The 21,295-nt window shown below is 48.5% G+C and overlaps 1 protein-coding gene across 2 annotated transcripts in view; it reads right to left on the minus strand.

Annotated features, from left to right (window-relative positions):
• The window catches only part of polr1a (RNA polymerase I subunit A), a 169,260-nt gene that overhangs the window by 58,038 nt on the left and 89,927 nt on the right, over positions 1–21,295 (minus strand). For both annotated transcript variants that reach the window (XM_072497568.1, XM_072497569.1), the window contains exons 23-26: positions 18,790–19,011; positions 17,089–17,303; positions 11,936–12,103; positions 1,342–1,477 (exon numbers count right to left, since the gene is read on the minus strand). In XM_072497568.1, the coding sequence (XP_072353669.1) occupies positions 1,342–1,477; positions 11,936–12,103; positions 17,089–17,303; positions 18,790–19,011 (741 nt within the window). The remainder of the gene's footprint in view (positions 1–1,341; positions 1,478–11,935; positions 12,104–17,088; positions 17,304–18,789; positions 19,012–21,295) is intronic.

Consider the following 21,295-nt stretch of genomic DNA (forward strand, 5'->3'; position numbering starts at 1 on the left):
CAGAGATCCTTCAGTGTGATTTGGACAAGTTGAGTGAGTGGACAAATGAATGGCAGATGCAATCTAATATGGATAAATATGAGGTTATCCACTTTTGTAGCAAAAACAAGAAGGCAGATTATTATCTGAATGGCCAGAAATTAGGAGAGGGGAACATACAACGAGACATGGGACCAGTCACTGAAGGCAAGCATGCAGGTGGTAAAGAAGGCAAAAATGCTCCTTCATTGCAAGAGGATTTGAGTACAGGAGCAGGGATGTCGTGCTGAAATTATAAAGGGCTTTATTGAGGCCACACCTGGAATATTAAGTGCAGTTTTGGTCTCCTTATCGGAGGATGTTGTAGCTCTACAGGGAGTGCAGTGAAGGTTTGCCAGACTGATTCATGCGATGGCAGTACTGATGTACGAGGAGCAATTGAATCGGTTAGGATTGTATTCACTGGAGTTCAGAAGAATGAGGGGGGATCTCATAGAAACCTATAAAATTCAGACAGGATTGGTCACGGTAGAAGCAGGAAGGATGTTTCCGATGGTGGGTGTGTCCAGAACAAGGGGTCACAGTCTGATACGGGGTAGACCTTTTAGGACCGAGATGAGGAGAAATTTCTTCACCCACAGCGAGAGGTGAGCCTGTGGAGTTTGTTACCACAGGAAGTAGAGTCCAAAACATTGTATGGTTTGAAGAAGCAGTTAGATATAGCACTTAGGGGAAAGGGGATCAAAGGGTATGGGGGAAAGCGGGATTAGGCTATTGAGTTGGATGATCAGCCATGGTGGAGTGAGCTTGAAGGGCCGAATGGCCTCCCCCTGCTACTAATTTTTCCAAAGTTTCTATGGCAGGACTGACGTTTGAGGAGAGATTGAATCAGTTAGGATTGTATTCGCTGGAGTTGATCATAGATCATAGAATTTACAGTGCAGAAGGAGGCCATTCGGCCCATCAAGTCTGCACCGGCTCTTGGAAAGAGCATCCTACCCAAGCCCAAACCTCCACCCTACCCCTATAACCCAGTAACTCCACCCAACACTAAGGGCAATTTTGGACACTAAGGGCAATTTAGCATGGCCAATCCACCTAACCGGCACATCTTTGGATTGTGGGAGGAAACCGGAGCACCCGGAGTAAACCCACGCACACACGGGGAGAACGTGCAGACTCCGCACAGACAGTGGCCCAAGCCGGGAATCGAACCTGGGACCCTGGAGCTGTGAAGCAATTGTGCTAATCACTATGCTACCATGCTGCCCTTCAGAAGAATGAGGGGGGATCTCATAGAAACCTATTTTTTCTATGTTTCTAAAGTAGTTTCTTTTCAACCTTTTCTGCAAATATGCTTACCTCTGACAAACACACCCGTGTGAGCTGCTTTTTCAGTTTTTTAACCTTCTTCAAAGCTTTCTTTGTGTTCAACACAGGAATGCTCATCATTGGAGTTTTAATGTTAGCACTTGCCACCATTAGAATTTCACGCAACCTTTTTGGAAAGAAAAACTAGATAGGTTACATTGCACCAGTCATACGGAATAGCGCTGACATTTGTTTATTTTGTGAATACCATTTTTGACAGGAGAGAAAAATAAAACATACATTAAAGGTCAAAGCATTTTCCATTTGTTACAAAATGCTTTATTCATCAGATATACATTAATACTGCTCCTTAAACTGAAACAAATTTTAAAGAATATGAGAAATGCACTATGATCCACCGCTCTGCGGAGCTCGCTGGATTTGAGCCTTCCGCAGAGGCACGCAGAAGGTTAATATAACATTAGCAGCATAAGAAATAGGAGTAGACCATTCAGCTTATCCCGCCTGCTCCGCAAGATCACAACTGATTTTTTGCCTCTACTCCACGTTCCCATTCGCTCTCCATGCCCCTTGATTCCATAAGAGGCCAAACATTTCTCTACCCCAGCCTTGAGTATACTCTGATTTCCTGGATGGGTAGCAGGTTGCATTTTCAAGAAAATAAGGAGACATAAAAACATGAGAAATTGGAGACCATTCAGACATTTAAGTCTGTTTTGCCATTAAACAAGGCTGATAGTTAATCTTCTACCTCAAGTCTACCTTTCCATGCGATCCTTATACGTCTGAATCCCCTTAGTAACCAAAATATGCCATAGAAATGCGTATAATTATCAGAAGTCTTATTTACTTTTACACTCCAATCCCTGCAATAAAGGTCAACATACTATTTCCCCTCCTAAATTCTTTCTGTACCTGCATGCCAACTTTAAGAAATATAATAAATAATTTAGTAAGTATCAACTTTCTGCATAGTGACACCTAAATCCACCACTTAAGAAATATTCTATTCTGCTCTTCTGTTTTTCTTACCAAAGTGGATAACTTCACACGTACCCACATTATATTCTATCTGCCATGTTCTTGCCATGCTGGTTGATATTTCTTCCCGCCCTCAATGTTCTCCTCATAGCCTACGTTCCCACAAAACTTTAGATTTTTTTAATACACTTATTATTTTGTATCGACTGAGGACTGGCAAGGAAATGGTATGGAAGCTGAAGATGAGATCTCCACTTGGGACTATACTGCTGCCCTCCCAGCTTACTGCCCCCAGATGTTCCGAATGAATGGTGTTTTGGAAGCAAACAGCACATTGTTGGAGTATCACAGAATCCTTACAGTGCAGAAAGAGGCCATTCGGCCCATTTGAGTCTACACCCACTCTCTGAAAGAGCACCCTACCTAAGCCAAAATCCCACACTATCCCTGTAACTCCACCTCGGGCCAATTTTAACATAGCCAATCCACCTAACCTGCACATCTTTGGACTACTTGAGTAGAGTATTTACGGAGTATCTAATCGCCCTATACCTGGAGCAGAGAGCAGTCGATTTGAAGAAGATATAAAATGTTTTCTATTCTCCGACAGCATGATCTGAACAGGTTGGGTGAGTGGGCAAATCAATGGCAGGTATAATTTGGAACAATGTGAGGTTATTCACTTTGGAAGCAAAATCAGGAAGGCAGATTACTACCTGAACGGTTATGAATTGGCAGAGCGGAGTTTTCAGCGGGACCTGGGTGTCCTTGTGCACCAGTCGCTGAAGGTAAGCATGCAGGTGCAACAGGTGGTTTAAAAGGGCTAATGGTATGTTGGCCTTCATTGCGAGGTTGAGTACAGAAGCAGGGATGTGTTGTTGCAATTGTACAGGGCCTTGGTGAGGACACCGAGAATAGTGTGTGCAGTTTTGGTCTCCTCGTCTGAGGAAGGATGTTCTTGCTCTCGAGGGAGTGCAGCGAAGGTTTACCAGACTGATTCCAGGGATGGCAGGACTGTCATGAGGAGAGATTGACTAGGTTAGGATTGTTCTCGCTATAGTTCAGAAGAATGAGGGGGGATTTCAAAGAGACTTATAAAATTCTAACAGGACTAGACAGGGTAGATGCAGGGAAGATGTTCCCGATGGTGGGTGTGTCCAGAAACAGGGGTCACAGTCTGAGGATTCAGGGTAAACCATTTCGGACAGAGATGAGGAGACATTTCTTCACCCAAAGAGTGGTGAGCCTGTGTAATTCATTACCACAGGAGGTAGTTGATGCTAAAACATTGAATATATTCAAGAGGCAGCTAGATATATCACTTGGGGCGAATGGGGTCAAAGGTTATAGGGAGTAAGCAGGATTAGGCTATTGAGTTGGGTGATCATCCATGATCGTGATAAATGGCAAAGCAGGCTGGAAGGGCCAAAAGGCCTCCTCCTGCTCCTAGCTTCTATGTATCTATGTATCTCTCAAAATGGATGTCCCTCACCTTACTTTCCCATATTTAGAATCTAACCTGGTGTCCTAGCCAACATCTATCCCCAATCATCAACACTGAAACAGGTGATCTCACCATTTATTCCACTGCTATTTGTGGGATTGTGTCGAGTGCAATTGGTTGCCATGTTTCCTACATTTTGAAGAAAAACCTGTTGACTGCCCAAAGTGCTTTGGGACATCCTGAATTTATGAAAGGTGTTACGTTAATGCAATATTATATTTCCTGCTCTTGGTAGATTTAAAAAAGAGACAAAAGAGAGCCATAATTCTCTCTTAAATAAAAGCAAAATACCGTGGAAGCCGGAAATCTGAAATAAAGGAGAAAACACTGGCAGCAACTTTACAGAGTGCAATAGTTAATGGTTGGGAGGGGGATGGGTGGCATCTCTCCCGTATCAGCATGACTCCATGTCAGCGAGGTATATAACAGCTCTATAAAATGGGGACCGAGTAAACGGTCCCCATCAGGAGCACGAGTAGGTACAGCCTCGGGTCATGCCCGGGCAGTATCTAGGCACTGCCATATTGGGGGGGGGGGTTCATGTGAGGGTGCTTTTTTAAAACATGTTTATTTTATCAGGGCGCCCTTGAATTTTCTAAGAGCTGCTGTTGTTCCTTTTGGTTAAATATTTGAAAATATGATAGGAAAAGCTGATGGCTACATTCTGCCTTTCCCGCCCGAGTTCACACTATGCCACAAGAGGCAACATTCTGCCCATGTTTCCAAATCGAATTTGACTTTTTCAGAACTGAAGGTAGAAATGTGATGGTCTAAAGTCGGGGAAAGAAGGACAAAGGGAAGATCTGCGATAGGGTAGCACAGGGGCGTGCTTGTGGACTGAGTGGTGCAGTTCTCCAACGCAGTCACCCAATCTGCGTTTGGTCTCTCCAGTGTAGAGGAGAGCGCAATGTGAGCAGCGAGTACTAAATCAAAAGGAGTAGAAGTGTTTCATCCAGGTGTTTTGTGGCTTGGACTGTGGAATAAGGAGCCAAAGGGGCAGGTGTTAGACCTCCTCTGGTTGCATGGAAAGGTGCCGTGGGAAGGGAACGAAGATTTGGAGATGAGAGAGCTTCTGTTTATTTGCAATTTTAGTTCACCATTTTGTTCTCCTGCTCACATTTGTGTTTGCGGTCTGTTGCAGTGTTCCAGGATAGCTCAAGGAACAGTGCGTCATCTTTCAATTCGGCACTTTACAGCCTGATGGACTCAACCTGGAGTTTAACTATTTCAGATATCATGAACCCGGTCTTCCATTTTGATTTTGTTTTTATTTTGCCACGTCTGAATCTTGCTTTTCACGTTTTTGTTTTCGATACAGCTGAAATTATCCTGCCATTCACACACAGCCTGGACAAATGTTCTTTTTTTAAAAAAATATTTTATTGAAAATTTTTGGTCAACCAACACAGTACATTGTGCATCCTTTACACAATATTATAACAACACAAATAACAATGACCTATTTTATAAACAGAAAATGAATAAATAATAATTAACAAAAATGAAAACTAACCCTAATTGACAACTGCCTTATCACAAGTAACACTCTCCTAAAATATAATTTAACAGTCCAATATATAATTATCTGTCGCAACGACCTATACATATTATACAGTATATATTAACAACCCTGAGAGTCCTTCTGTTTCCTCCCCTCCCCCCACCCCCCCATCCCCCCTCCCCCCACCCCCCCATCCCTCCCCCCACCCCTCCCCCCCTCCCTCCCCCCCACCCCTCACCCCACCCCTCCCCCCACCCCTCCCCACCCCCCCCACCCCTCCCCACCCCCCCCTCCCTACCCCTCCCCCCCACCCCCCTCCCCCCCTCCCTCCCCCTCCCCCCACCCCCCCTCCCCCACCCCCCCTCCCCTCCCCCCACCCCCCCTCCCCCACCCCCCCTCCCCTCCCCCCACCCCCCCTCCCCCACCCCCCCTCCCCTCCCCCCACCCCCCCTCCCCCACCCCCCCTCCCCTCCCCCCACCCCCCTCCACCCTCCCCCACCCCCCCTCCCCTCCCCCCACCCCCCTCCACCCCATCCCTCCCCCTCCCCCCACCCCCCTCCACCCCATCCCTCCCCCTCCCCCCACCCCCCCATCCCTCCCCCACCCCCCCATCCCTCCCCCCATCCCTCTCCCCCCCCTCCCTCCCCCTCCCCACCCCCCCTCCCCCCCTCCTCCCCACCCCCCCTCCCCCCTCCCTCTCCCCACCCCCCTCCCCTCCCCCTCCCCCACCCCCTCCCCCCCATCCCTCTCCCCCCCCCCCCGTCCCCCCACCCCCTCTCCCCACCCCCCCTCCCCTCCCCCCACCCCCCCTCCCCTCTCCCCACCCCCCTCCCCTCCCCCCTCCCCCACCCCCTCCCCCCCTCCCCCCATCCCTCTCCCCCCTCCCCCCCCCGTCCCCCCACCCCCTCTCCCCACCCCCCCTCCCGTCCCCCCACCCCCTCTCCCCACCCCCCCTCCCCTCCCCCCACCCCCTCTCCCCACCCCCCCTCCCCTCCCCCCACCCCCCCCATCCCTCTCCCCCCTCCCCCCACCCCCCCCATCCCCCCACCCCCTCTCCCCACCCCCCCACCCCCTCTCCCCACCCCCCCTCCCCTCCCCTCCCCCCCACCCCCCTCCCCCCACCCCCCCCCATCCCTCTCCCCCCTCCCCCCACCCCCCCCATCCTCTCCCCCCTCCCCCCTCCCCCCCTCATCCCCCTCTCCCCCCTCCCTCTCCCCCCCTCCCCCCCATCCCCCTCTCCCCCCCTCCCCCTCCCTCTCCCCACCCCCTCCCCCTCCCTCTCCCCCCTCCCCCCCACTCCCTCTCCCCCCGCCCCCTCTCCCCCCGCCCCCCCTCCCCCTCTCACCCCCCTCCCTCCCCCCTCCCCCCCTCCCCCTCTCCCCCCCACTCCCTCTCCCCCCTACTACTTTTGAAAGCACCTTTGTCACCCCCATCCAAAACCCCTGTAGTGCCGGGCATGACCAAAACATATGGGTATGATTCGCTGGGCTTCTCGAGCACCTCGCACACCTATCCTCCACCCCAAAAAATTTACTGAGCCGTGCTCCAGTCATATGCGCCCTGTGTAATACCTTAAACTGAATCAGGCTTAGCCTGGCACACGAGGACGACGAGTTTACCCTGCTTAGGGCATCTGCCCACAGCCCCTCCTCGATCTCCTCCCCCAGCTCTTCTTCCCATTTCCCTTTTAGTTCATCTACCATAGTCTCCCCTTCGTCCCTCATTTCCCTATATATATCTGACACCTCACCATCCCCCACCCATGTCTTTGAGATCACTCTGTCCTGCACCTCTTGTGTCGGGAGCTGCGGGAATTCCCTCACCTGTTGCCTCGCAAAAGCCCTCAGTTGCATATACCTGAATGCATTCCCTTGGGGCAACCCATATTTCTCGGTCAGCGCTCCCAGACTCGCGAACTTCCCATCCACAAACAGATCTTTCAGTTGCGTTATTCCTGCTCTTTGCCACATTCCATATCCCCCATCCATTCACCCGGGGCAAACCTATGGTTGTTTCTTATCGGGGACCCCCCCAAGGCTCCAGTCTTTCCCCCATGCCGTCTCCACTGTCCCCAAATCTTCAGTGTAGCCACCACCACCGGGCTTGTGGTGTAGTTCCTCGGTGAGAACGGCAATGGGGCTGTCACCATAGCCTGTAGGCTAGTCCCCCTACAGGACGCCCTCTCTTATCTCTTCCACACCGCTCCCTCCTCCTCTCCCATCCACTTACTCACCATTAAAATATTAGCGGCCCAATAATACTCACTTAGGCTCGGTAGTGCCAGCCCCCCCCATCACTGCTACACTGTAAGAATCCCTTCCTCACTCTCGGGGTCTTCCCGGCCCACACAAAACCCATGATGCTCTTTTCAATCCTTTTAAAAAAAGCCTTTGTGATCACCACCGGGAGGCACTGAAACACAAAGAGGAATCTCGGGAGGACCACCATCTTAACCGCCTGCACCCTTCCTGCCATTGACAGGGATACCATATCCCATCTCTTGAAATCCTCCTCCATCTGTTCCACCAACCGCGTTAAATTTAACCTATGCAATGTGCCCCAATTCTTAGCTATCTGGATCCCCAGGTAACGGAAGTCCCTTGTTACCTTCCTCAACGGTAGGTCCTCTATTTCTCTACTCTGCTCCCCTGGATGCACCACAAACAACTCACTTTTCCCCATGTTCAATTTATACCCTGAAAAATCCCCAAACTCCCCAAGTATCCGCATTATTTCTGGCATCCCCTCCGCCGGGTCCGCCACGTATAGTAGCAAATCGTCCGCATACAAAGATACCCAGTGCTCTTCTTCTTCCCGCAAGTACTCCCCTCCACTTCTTAACCCATCAACGCTATCGCCAGGGGCTCAATCGCCAGTGCAAACAATAATAGGGACAGAGGGCATCCCTGCCTTGTCCCTCTATGGAGCCGAAAATATGCAGATCCCCGTCCATTCGTGACCACGCTCGCCACTGGGGCCCTATACAACAGCTGCACCCATCTAACATACCCCTCTCCAAAACCAAATCTCCTCAACACCTCCCACAAATAATCCCACTCCACTCTATCAAATGCTTTCTCGGCATCCATCGCCACTACTATCTCCGTTTCTCCCTCTGGTGGGGCCATCATCATTACCCCTAACAGCCTCCGTATATTCGTCTTCAGCTGTCTCCCCTTCACAAACCCAGTTTGGTCCTCGTGGACCACCCCCGGGACACATTCCTCTATTCTCATTGCCATTACCTTGGCCAGGACCTTGGCATCTACATTTAGGAGGGAAATAGGTCTATAGGACCCGCATTGTAGCGGGTCCTTTTCCTTCTTTAAGAGAAGCGATATCGTTGCTTCAGACATAGTCGGGGGCAGTTGTACCCTTTCCTTTGCCTCATTAAAGGTCCTCGTCAATACCGGGGCGAGCAAGTCCACATATTTTCTATAGAATTCGACTGGGAATCCATCCGGTCCCGGGGCCTTTCCCGCCTGCATGCTCCTAATTCCTTTCACCACTTCTTCTACCTCGATCTGTGCTCCCAGTCCCACCCTTTCCTGCTCTTCCACCTTGGGAAATTCCAGCCGATCCAAGAAGCCCATCATTCTCTCCCTCCCATCCGGGGGTTGAGCTTCATATAATTTTTTATAAAATGTCTTGAACACTCCATTCACTCTCTCCGCTCCCCGCTCCATCTCTCCTTCCTCATCCCTCACTCCCCCTATTTCCCTCGCTGCTCCCCTTTTCCTCAATTGGTGTGCCAGCAACCTGCTCGCCTTCTCCCCATATTCGTACTGTACACCCTGTGCCTTCCTCCATTGTGCCTCTGCAGTGCCTGTAGTCAGCAAGTCAAATTCTACATGTAGCCTTTGCCTTTCCCTGTACAGTCCCTCCTCCGGTGCTTCCGCATATTGTCTGTCCACCCTCAAAAGTTCTTGCAGCAACCGCTCCCGTTCCTTACTCTCCTGCTTCCCTTTATGTGCCCTTATTGATATCAGCTCCCCTCTAACCACCGCCTTCAACGCCTCCCAGACCACTCCCACTTGGACCTCCCCATTATCATTGAGTTCCAAGTACTTTTCAATGCACCCCCTCACCCTTAGACACACCCCCTCATCTGCCATTAGTCCCATGTCCATTCTCCAGGGTGGGCGCCCTCCTGTTTCCTCCCCTATCTCCAAGTCCACCCAGTGTGGAGCGTGATCCGAAATGGCTATAGCCGTATACTCCGTTCCCCTCACCTTCGGGATCAATGCCCTACCCAGCACAAAAAAGTCTATTCGCGAGTAGACTTTATGGACATAGGAGAAAAACGAGAACTCCTTACTCCTAGGTCTGCTAAATCTCCACGGGTCTACACCTCCCATCTGCTCCATAAAATCTTTAAGTACCTTGGCTGCTGCCGGCCTCCTTCCAGTCCTGGACTTCGACCTATCCAGCCCTGGTTCCAACACCGTATTAAAATCTCCCCCCATTATCAGCTTTCCCATCTCTAGGTCCGGAATGCGTCCTAGCATCCGCCTCATAAAATTGGCATCATCCCAGTTCGGGGCATATACGTTTACCAAAACCACCGTCTCCCCCTGTACTTTGCCACTCACCATCACGTATCTGCCCCCGTTATCCGCCACTATAGTCTTTGCCTCGAACATTACCCGCTTCCCCACTAATATAGCCACCCCCCTGTTTTTCGCATCTAGCCCCGAATGGAACACCTGCCCCACCCATCCTTTGCGTAGCCTAACCTGGTCTATCAGTTTCAGGTGCGTTTCCTGTAACATAACCACATCTGCCTTAAGTTTCTTAAGGTGTGCGAGTACCCGTGCCCTCTTTATCGGCCCGTTCAGCCCTCTCACGTTCCACGTGATCAGCCGAGCTGGGGGGCTTCCTACCCCCCCCCCCCCCCTGTCGATTAGCCATCACCTTTTTCCAGCTCCTCACCCGGTTCCCACGCAGCTGTATCTCCCCCAGGCGATGCCCCCCCGCCCATCCTCTCCCATACCAACTCCCCCCTCTCCCCAGCAGCAGCAACCCAGTAATTCCCCCCTCCCACCCCCCCCACTAGATCCCCCGCTAGCATAATTACTCTCCCCATGTTGCTCCCAGAAGTCAGCAAACTCTGGCTGACCTCGGCTCGCACCGTGCGACGCCCCCTCCTTCCTGCTTCTCTATTCCCGCCATGATTATCATAGCGCGGGAACCAAGCCCGCGCTTCTCCCTTGGCCCCGCCCCTAATGGCCAACGCCCCATCTCCTCCACCTCCCCTCCTCCCCCCATCACCACCTGTGGGAGAGAGAAAAGTTACCACATCGCAGGATTAGTACATAAAACCCCTCTTTGCCCCCCCCCACATTCGCCCCACCACTTTGTTCGAACGTTCTTTTTAATAACCCGCTCATTCCAGTTTTTCTTCCACAATAAAAGTCCACGCTTCATCCGCCGTCTCAAAGTAGTGGTGCCTCCCTCGATATGTGACCCACAGTCTTGCCGGTTGCAGCATTCCAAATTTTATCTTCTTTTTATGAAGCACCGCCTTGGCCCGATTAAAGCTCGCCCTCCTTCTCGCCACCTCCGCACTCCAGTCTTGATAAACGCGGATCACCGCGTTCTCCCATTTACTGCTCCGAGTTTTCTTCGCCCATCTAAGGACCATTTCTCTATGCTTAAAACGGAGGAATCTCACCACTATGGCTCTGGGAATTTCTCCTGCTCTCGGTCCTCGCGCCATCACTCGGTATGCTCCCTCCACCTCCAACGGACCCGCCGGGGCCTCCGCTCCCTTTAACGAGTGCAGCATCGTGCTCACATATGCCCCGACATCCGCTCCCTCCACACCTTCAGGAAGACCAAGAATCCTCAGGTTGTTCCTCCTTGCGTTGTTTTCCAGTGCCTCCAACCTTTCCACACATCGTTTCTGATGTGCCTCATGCGTCTCCGTCTTCACCACCAGGCCCTGTATATCGTCCTCATTCTCGGCTGCCTTTGCCTTCACGACCCGAAGCTCCCGCTCCTGGGTCTTTTGTTCCTCCTTTAGCCCTTCGATTGCCTGTAGTATCGGGGCCAACAGCTCTTTCTTGATTTCCTTTTTGAGCTCTTCCACACAGCATTTCAAGAACTCTTGTTGTTCAGGGCCCCATGTTAAACTGCCACCTTCCGACGCCATCTTGGTTTTTGCTTGCCTTCCTTGCCGCTGTTCTAAAGGATCCACTGCAATCCGGCCACTTTCTCCTCCTTTTTTCATCCGTATCCAGGGGGGATTCCCTTCTGGTTTACCGCACAGTGTTTTTAGCCGTCAAAATTGCCGTTGGGGCTCCTATCAAGAGCCCAAAAGTCCGTTTCACCGGGAGCTGCCGAAACGTGAGACTCAGCTGGTCATCGCCGCACCCGGAAGTGTCGACAAATGTTCTTTTACCACCCCCTTTGCTTTTTGTTCCACGACAGCCTGTCATTCAATCTCTTCCTCCCTCTGCATGCACCCTATGCCAGACCTCCTCTTTTGTTCTTTTCATCGACGTTTCTACCTTCCTTCAGTTCTCAAGACTAACATTGAACTCAAAACATTAACCATTTCTTTCTCCCCATAAATGCTGCCAGACCTGCTGAGTATTTGCAGAACGTCTTGCTTTGATTTCATAATGCACCCTTACCTGGGGATACCCAAAGTGACATTCATTTCTCCTCTGCCAGCAAAATGGAAAGTGTTCAGTGTCATCTGGGTTGATGGTTCTCCAATACTTTGCGCAGCAAGGAGACCGACCGCCTCTCCTGGCTCACACAGAGCCCGCTGCCACTTGAGACACAGCAGCTCCTTTAAACTTAAGAAGGGAAAGAAAAGCCCAGTCAAGTTTTTAAACTATCAAGGCAGATTTTCCTCATCCTGCGTTTGGTTCAGCACAAAGGAGCAACTTTAGGAAAATTTGAGGGTGGGGGGCAGAAAAGTAAATACAATCCTGAGATAACCCATGTCATTTCCCCCATATTCTCACTAGGCTTAAATGTCAGAACCAGAGCATCTAGGTTTTTTTCTGTGCAATGTGACTTAACAAGCTGCGTTATCGGAGCACAGCAAAATGATTGGGATCTTGATGTTCACATTGGCTGCCGTGTTTCCAACATTATGAAAAAAGAGTTTTGTAGAGTCCTGTGGGGCATGGCTCAAAGTCGCTACGCAAATGCATGATTTTATTTCCATCTCCCTCTTCGGGCAAAAAAAAAGGAAAGGTTTCCAACCTATTTACTGGAATTAAGGAGACAACCTTGTAATTTTTTTTCTCAGGATTCTCGAAGACACCAATTAGTCTGTGACACAGCAAAAGCCAATCTTTTGATCTCTGCACTTCACAACTTAGCGAAGAGCAGAATCAGATTGTATCACCTACGGTCTCCACTACCAACAGGACAAATGCACTAAAATTGAGTTGCTTTAACAGTTAATCAAATGGCTGTAAATTACCCATAAGCAACCGAGTACTGTACTAGCAATGACAGCAAGCAACCACCAATTCAATGCCAACAAATGCTGATTGCGCTATTGGCACAGTGGGCATACTGGATCACAGTCTATGTCATTTGCATTCTTAAGTGACTGCAAAATGCATAACTCACGAGCACAAATAACTGCAGCTTTTGCCACCAGTTATCAAAGCAGAGAAACGGAATCATCGAATCCCTACACTGCAGGAGGCCATTCGGCCCATCGAGTCTTCACTGACCATCTGCAAGAGCACCTTATCGAGGCCCGCACCCCCACCCTATCCCGCAAACCCAACTAACCTGTGGACACTAAGGGGCTATTTATCACGGCCTATCCACTTATCTTTGGACTGTGGGAGAAACCCGGAGCACCTGGAGGAAACCCAAGCAGACAAGGGGAGAATGTGCAATCTGCACACAGACAGTCACCCAAGGTCGGAAATCGAACCCGGGTTCCTGGTGCTGAGTCAGCCATGCTAACCACTGTGCCAAATGTGTGTGAAACCATAGTTTTACAGCAATGGTCAGAATCTGTGAATCGGAACATAACATAAGAACTAGGAGCAGGAATAGGCCACCTGGCCCCTCGAGCCCGCTCCGCCATTCAATGAGATCATGGCTGATCTTTTGTGGACTCTGCTCCACTTTCCGGCCCGAACACCATAACCCTTAATCCCTTTATTCTTCAAAAACTATCGATCTTTATCTTAAAAACATTTAATGAAGGAGCCTCTACTGCTTCACTGGGCAAGGAATTCCATAGATTCACAACCCTTTGGGTGAAGAAGTTCCTCCTAAACTCAGTCCTAAATCTACTTCCCCTTATTTTGAGGCTATGCCCCCTAGTTCTGCTTTCACCCGCCAGTGGAAACAACCTGCCCGCATCTATCCTATCTATCCCCTTCATAATTTTATATGTTTCTATAAGATCCCCCCTCATCCTTCTAAATTCCAACGAGTACAGTCCCAGTCTACTCAACTTCTCCTCGTAATCCAACCCCTTCAGCTCTGGGATTAACCTAGTGAATCTCCTCTGCACAACGTCCAGTGCCAGTACGTCCTTTCTCAAGTAAGGAGACCAAAATTGAACACAATACTCCAGGTGTGGCCTCACTAACACCTTATACAATGGCAGCATAACCTCCCTAGTCTTAAACTCCATCCCTCTAACAATGAAGGACAAAATTCCATTCGCCTTCTTAATCACCTGGAAACCAACCTTTTGCGACTCATGCACTAGCACACTCGGGTCTCTGCACAGCAGCATGTTTTAATATTTTATCATTTAAATAGTAATCCCTTTTGCTGTTATTCCTACCAAAATGGATAACCTAACATTTGTCAACATTGTATTCCATCTGCCAGACTCTAGCCCATTCACTTAGCCTATCCAAATCCCTCTGCAGACTTCCATTATCCTCTGCACTTTTTGCTTTACCACTCATCTTAGTGCCGTCTGCAAACTTGGACACATTGCCCTTGGTCCCCAACTCCAAATCATCTATGTAAATTGCGAACAATTGTGGGCCCAACACTGATCCCTGAGGGACACCACTAGCTACTGATTGTCAACCAGAGGAACACCCATTAATCCCCACTCTTTGCTTTCTATTAATTAACCAATCCTTTATCCATGCTACTACTTTACCCTTAATGCCATGCCTCTTTATCTTATGCAGCAACCTTTTGTGTGGCACCTTGTCAAAGGCTTTCTGGAAATCTAGATATGCCACATCCATTGGCTCCCCGTTATCTACCACACTGGTAATGTCCTCAGAAAATTCCACTAAATTAGTTAGGCACGACCTGCCCTTTATGAACCCATGCTGCGTCTGCCCAATGGGACAATTTCCATCCAGATGCCTCACTATTTCTTCCTTGATGATAGATTCCAGCATCTTCCCTACTACCGAAGTTAAGCTCACTGGCCTATAATTACCCGCTTTCTGCCTACCTCCTTTTTTAAACAGTGGTGTCACGTTTGCTAATTTCCAATCTGCCGGGACCACCCTAGAGTCTAGTGAATTTTGGTAAATTATCACTAGTGCATTTGCAATTTCCCTAGCCATCTCTTTTAGAACTCTGGGATGCATTCCATCAGGGCCAGGAGACTTGTCTACCTTTAGCCCCATTAGCTTGCCCATCACTACCTACTTAGTGATAACAATCCTCTCAAGGTCCTCACCTGTCATAGCTTCATTTCTATCAGTCACTGGCATGTTATTTGTGTCTTCGACTATGAAGACCGACCCAAAAAACCTGGTCAGTTCCTCAGCCATTTCCTCACCTCCCATTATTAAATCTCCCTTCTCATCCTCTAAAGGACCAATATTACCTTAGCCACTCTTTTTTGTTTTATATATTCAGAAGAAGTTCAGATTGCTGGTTACAATAATTTGGGTTACAACAATGAATGAAAGATAAATAATAATCATGCAGAGAGTAATAAGAAAAGCCATAGCATTCAAAGTTGCCACAGCACAAAGGTATTATACAAGAGCTCTTTTTTTTGAAAAAATCTGCTACATTTTAAAGCTTTCTGTGGCGAATGTAACAAATCTCTGCACCCACCAACTGTGTAATTTTACAATCACATCAACAGAGATGAATTTGTTACCTAATCTTTTCTGCATCCTCAATTCCTCATTCCCTTGAGAAGGTACTTGTAGACTTACTATTGCAAAGGTAAAAAGGTATTAGGGAGGTTGCAGAAAGGAATTACAAGAATATTTTCCCATTATATCAAAGGATGAAGGCAACACTGGCAGGTCAGTATTTACTGCCCATCTCTAATTGCCTTTCAGTAGGTGGTGGTGAGCTGCCTTCTTGAACTGCTGCTGTTCATGTGGGGTAGGTACACCTATAGTGCTGTTAGGGGGGTTTTAACCCAGGGACAATGAAGGAACTGCGATATAGTTCCAAGTCAGGATGGCATGTGGCTTGGAGGGGAGCTTGCAGATCGTTTTGTTCCCATGTGTCTGCTGCCCTTGTCTTTCTAGGTGGGCATGATGTGACTTCACCTGATAAAGGAGAACTTGTGATTTCAAATAAACCTGTTGTGACTTAAACCTGGCGTTGTGAGACTTCTTACTTCTAGGTGGAGATCACAGGTTTGGAAGGTGCTGACAAAGGAGCCTTGATATGTTGCTGCAGTGCATCCTGTAGTTGGTGCACACTGCTGCTACTGTGCGCCAGTGAATGTCTAAGGTGATGGATGGGGTGCCAATCAAGCAAGTTGCTTGGTGTTGAGTTTCTTGAGTGTTGTTGGAGCTGTACTCTTCCAGGCAAGCAGACTAGTCCATTATACTCCTGACTTGTGCCTTGTAGATGGACAGGCTATGGGGTGTCAGGAGGTGAGTTACTCACTCCAGAATTCTCAATCTCTGGCCTGTTCTTGCAGCCACAGTATTTATTTTACTGTTCCAAAAATGGTTCCATTGATGAGGAGCTTCAGTTATATGGATAGGTTGGAGAAATTCAGGGTATTGTCCATGGACAAGAGGAGATTATGAAGAGATTCAATAGAGGTATTCAAAATCATGAGGGCAGAGTAAACCGGGAGAAACTGCTCCCACTGGTGCAAGGATTGACTACCCAGGCTGGGTTTCTTCAGTCTCCCAGCGGTGCATTTCCCAGTGGTGGGAGGCGGCATGCTCTGGTCGCCCCACTGTCAAAGGGAATTCCCATTTAAGCGACCCAACACCACCGAGAAATCCGCGAGAAGTGCTGCACTGCAGACGAGAATGAAGAATAGCCTCAAAACTCCAGACCAGAGGATGCCAAGTTAAGGTGATTGGCAAAATAAGTAATGGTGATGTGAGGAAGATCTTTTTTTAAATGCAGCAAGTAGCTAGGATCTAGAATTCAGTTCCTGTGAATGTGGTGGAGGCTGATTCAATTGTGGTTTTCAAAAGACAATTTGACAAATATCTGAAGAGCAAAAAATATTGCAGGTCTACAGGGAAAAGGCAGGGAAATGGGTCTTGGTGATATGCTCTTACAGGGAGCTGGCACAGACATGACAGGTTGAATGGCCTCCTTTTGTGTTGTAACTAGTGTATAATTTGATGATTCCATGTTTGGCCTAATACTAAATACTGAGGGCCTAGTCAACATGAAGGGACACTGCATTAAAACCATTCATTATCCAAATTAATCACAACGATTGCAGTTAATTATCTTCTTTTAAATCTTGGATTGGTAAACAGCTCTTGTCCATTGTGGAGTTTAATTTCTAAATGCTATTTACCTCACCTCCCGAGGCACCAATGCATTTTTAAGAGAAAGGTTAAACAAAGACACTTCAGATAAGGTACTTGATAAATACCGATCCATTGACAGCTCAGGCTTGCTGTAGCTGCTTGTTTCTTTTCCCTCCTGGTTAGCGAAGTAATTATCTACAGTATCACTAAATTTCTCCGAAACTGAGCCAAAATAAAGATCCGCACGATAAACTGAAAAACAAGGGTCAGGACAGTGGGCAGCTTTCTTCAAATATTTAGATTTGCTCTCTTCATCCAGCGAGTTCCAAATCTCCAACAGCTGCAGACAACAGAAAACAAACACATTTTAGTGCAAACCTGGCAAGTAAAATTAGTTGAAACTGAAAAGTGAGAGACAGGGCAATCAGAATTCGTCAAATGTTTATATATGTTCTTTTCAGTCAGCAACGCCCAAATCTCCAAACACTGCCAACAAACACAGCACAAAATAAAATCCACTTTAGTGCATCGCCAGCCGGTATAAAAAGTTAAAACATTCCTGCACGCAGTGCTGCATTTATTAGGTCCACAGTCCCTATCGCTGTGACCTCCGCCAGCCCTACGACACTCTTAAGAGCCCTCCATTCCTCCAACTCATCCTGTACACTCCCTGCTTTCTTGATCCCACCACAGGAAGCTTGGCCTTCAGCTGCCTTGGCCCAGAGCTATGGAATTCCTTCCCGAAACCTCTCCTCCTTTAAAGACCCTCCTTAAAAACTAACTCTTTGATCAAGTTTTTAGCCATTTGTCCGAATATCTCCTTTGGTTTGAAGTCAATTGTTGTCTGATTATGCTTCTATCATGCACCTTGGGGGTGACATTAAAGATGCTACAAAAATACAAGTTGTTGAGGACTCTGGGTCTGTACTCATTGGGAATTTAGAAGGATATGGGGAAATCTTATTGAAACTTACAGGTTACTGCGAAGCCTGGTTAGAGTGGGTGTGGAAAGGATGTTTCCACTGGTAGGAGAAACTAGAACCAGAGGGCACAACCTCAGACTGAAGGGACAATCTTTTAAAACAGAGAAGAGGAGGAATTTCTTCAGCCAGAGGGTGGTGAATCTGTGGAACTCTTTGCCGCAGAAGGCTGTGGAGGCCAAATCACTGAATGTCTTTAAGACAGAGATAGATAGGTTCTTGATTAATAAGGGGCTCAGGGGTTATGGGGAGAAGGCAGGAGAATGGGTTGAGAAAAATATCAGCCATGATTGAATGGCGGAGCAGACTCGATGGGCCGAGTGGCCTAGTTCTGCTCTTATATCTTATGGTCTTATGCTGTTGCATTCACAATTTTAAAGAATGCCTTGAAAATCAAATTTGTGAAAATGATTTCCAGTGATAACAAAATGGGTCATTTATTTGGAATCTGTACTTGATTTATAAGGGGCGATCCCAAAGGATTCGATCATACTCCTTCTGACATAGGATGCATTGACATTAACAGCTGCTTAAGTTGCACCAGCCTCGACTTATAGATAAAAAATGAATAAAAATATTGAACAGTAGGAGGGGAAAATGCAGAAAAATGAGATTAGAGTAGGTAGCTCTGGTGTGAAACTAGCACCCTTGCCAAGAGGGCAGCTGAATGGGCACCATCTTTGCTGTAATTTATCTGATTTAATGAAGTTTGACGTTTCATTCATGGGGCCTCCATTCAAAAAGTGGTAAGGTGATAATGGTCTCAACCTGTCAGAGGGAATGGAATAAAAAGCCTCTTGTTCCCTCTGTAGTACAGTGAGCTCCTTATTCAGATCACACACTCACTTGTTGGGTTGCAAGATCTCTGGAATTTATCAGCTCTGTGTCTGGGTTCATCGCCTTGATCTTACTGAACTTCTTCTGTGAATACAGCAGGAATGCGCCGAGACGAGGACTGGGAGCTGGGTGCTTTGCCTTCCATTTCTTTATTGCTTTATGGAACTTGCTTGAAGCCTCGGAATCCATTTTACTTAAAACCTCTTCCAGGTGCTCTGACTTTTTGATGACCTAATAAATACAACAGATGCAGTTGAATCAAATTTGAAGAGTTTGCTTAATTTCCAAACCAGCCACCCCAACCCAGTCTTCTCCCTTTATCCCTCGGAGATGCAATGCATACCTAGCCTTCACCGGGGAGCTGATGTTGTAAATATTAACCCAATAGGGCAACTGAAATTTTCAAAACTGAGATTGATAAGATTTTGTTAAGCAGACAAGCATATTAAGGTGATAGAGAACTAAGGTGGGTTGATGGAGTTAAAGATACAGATCAGCCATGCTCTACGGAATGAAGAGACAGTTTTGGGGACTAACTTTCTCCTATTCTTAGGCCCTTACTCAATGTCTCCACACCGCCACTCAAGAAAGGGTTACAAATGGCAATCAGGACATTTAAATTTTCTTTTTGCCTCTGCCTAAGCCAGGAATGCAGATATCACAGCGTCTTATTTGACGTCAGCTCAAATCACACTGAGCAACATGGGTTTTTAATGTCCGAGTACAGGCTGGATAAACCAGAGGGGCATACGAACATATGAATTAGGAGCAGGGGCTTTCCATTCAGCCCCAGAACTCTACTCCGCCATTTGAAAAGATAACGGCTGATCTGATTGTAACCTCAACCACAGATTCCTGCTTTCCCTTGATAATCTTTCACCCCCCCTTGTTAATCAAGAATCAATATCTAGCTCCCTCCTTAAAAATATTCAGAGTCTGATTCCACTGCCTTTTGAGGGAGAGATCTAGAGACTCACAACCCTCTGAGAGAAAAGACTTTCCTCATCCCAGTCTTAAATGAGTGACCCCTTATTTTTAAACAATGACCCCTAGTTCTAGATTCATTGATAAGTGGAAACATCCTCTTCACATCCACCCTGTTGTCAGGAAAGAGATACTTTTAAGTAATTTATATTTATATTTGTGGGTTTTAAAAGTAGGGAATAGTTTTAACTAAGTTTAATTTTGTTTCCATTTTTGATGGCAGCTCGGTGGCGCTGTGGGTTAGCCCTGCTGCCTCACGGCGTCGAGGTCCCAGGTTCCATCCAGGCTCTGGGTCACTGACCGTGTGGAGTTTGCACATTCTCCCCGTGTCTGCGTGGGTTTCGCCCCCCTCCCCCACAACCCAAAAGATGTGCAGGCTAGGTAGATTGGCCATGCTAAAATTGCCCCTTATTTAAAAAAAACACACTTAGGTACCTCTAAATGTTTTTGTTTTTTTTAATTTGTTTCCATTTTTGATAGGGTTAATGACTTCAGTGTGGTTTAGATGGATGCATGGTAATGAGAGTTTACAATGTGAAAGCAAACAGGGCTTAAAGAAAACTAGGTTTTTGCTCTGCAACCAGGGCTACCCAAGATAGAAAGCTAGACCCAGGAAAAGCTGGACAAGACCAGTGAGCTGCAGAAAGCATACTTCCCAAAAGAAATTCCAATAAAACAGGGAGCTGTGGGGGAAAAATGTGTTTCAGGAAGATAGTTTAAGTTAAAGAAACACAGAACAGGGGGCGAAATTCTCCCGAATCGGCGCGATGTCCGCCGACTGGCGCTCAAAAACGTGCCAATCAGACGGGCATCGCGCCGCCCCAAAGGTGCGGAATGCTCCGCATCTTTGGGGGCCGAGCCCCAACATTGAGGGGCTAGGCCGACGCCGGAGGAATTTCCGCCCCGCCAGCTGGCGGAAACGGCCTTTCTTGCCCCGCCAGCTGGCGCGGAAATGACATCTCGGGGCGGCGCATGCGCGGGAGCGTCAGCGGCCGCTAACAGTTTCCCGCGCATGCTCAGTGGAGGGAGTCTCTTCCGCCTCCGCCATGGTGGAGACCGTGGCGGAGGCGGAAGGGAAAGAGTGTCCTCACGGCACAGGCTCGCCCGCGGATCGGTGGGCCCCGATCGCGGGCCAGGCCACCGTGGGGGCACCCCCCGGGGCCAGATCACCCCGTGCCCCCCCCAGGACCCCGGAGCCCGCCCACGCCGCCTTTGAAAAGGTGGTTTAATCCACGCCGGCGGGACAGGCAATTTATCGGCGGGACTTCGGCCCATCCGGGCCGGAGAATCCAGCGGGGGGGGCCCGCCAACCGGCGCGGCCCGATTCCCGTCCCCGCCGAATATCCGGTGCCGGAGACTTCGGCAACCGGCGGGGGCGGGATTCACGGCAGCCCCCGGCGATTCTCCAACCCGGCGGGGGGTCGGAGAATGACGCCCAAGAAGTTGAACAAGGTCCTGTTCAGAAAAATTCAAACAAAAACAGAGAAAGTGCTCTGAGTTAAAGAGAAAGCTGCAAGAAGCAGATTTAAAG

This window comes from Scyliorhinus torazame, chromosome 3 (genome assembly GCF_047496885.1).
Source record: "Scyliorhinus torazame isolate Kashiwa2021f chromosome 3, sScyTor2.1, whole genome shotgun sequence".
Lineage (NCBI taxonomy): Eukaryota > Metazoa > Chordata > Chondrichthyes > Carcharhiniformes > Scyliorhinidae > Scyliorhinus > Scyliorhinus torazame.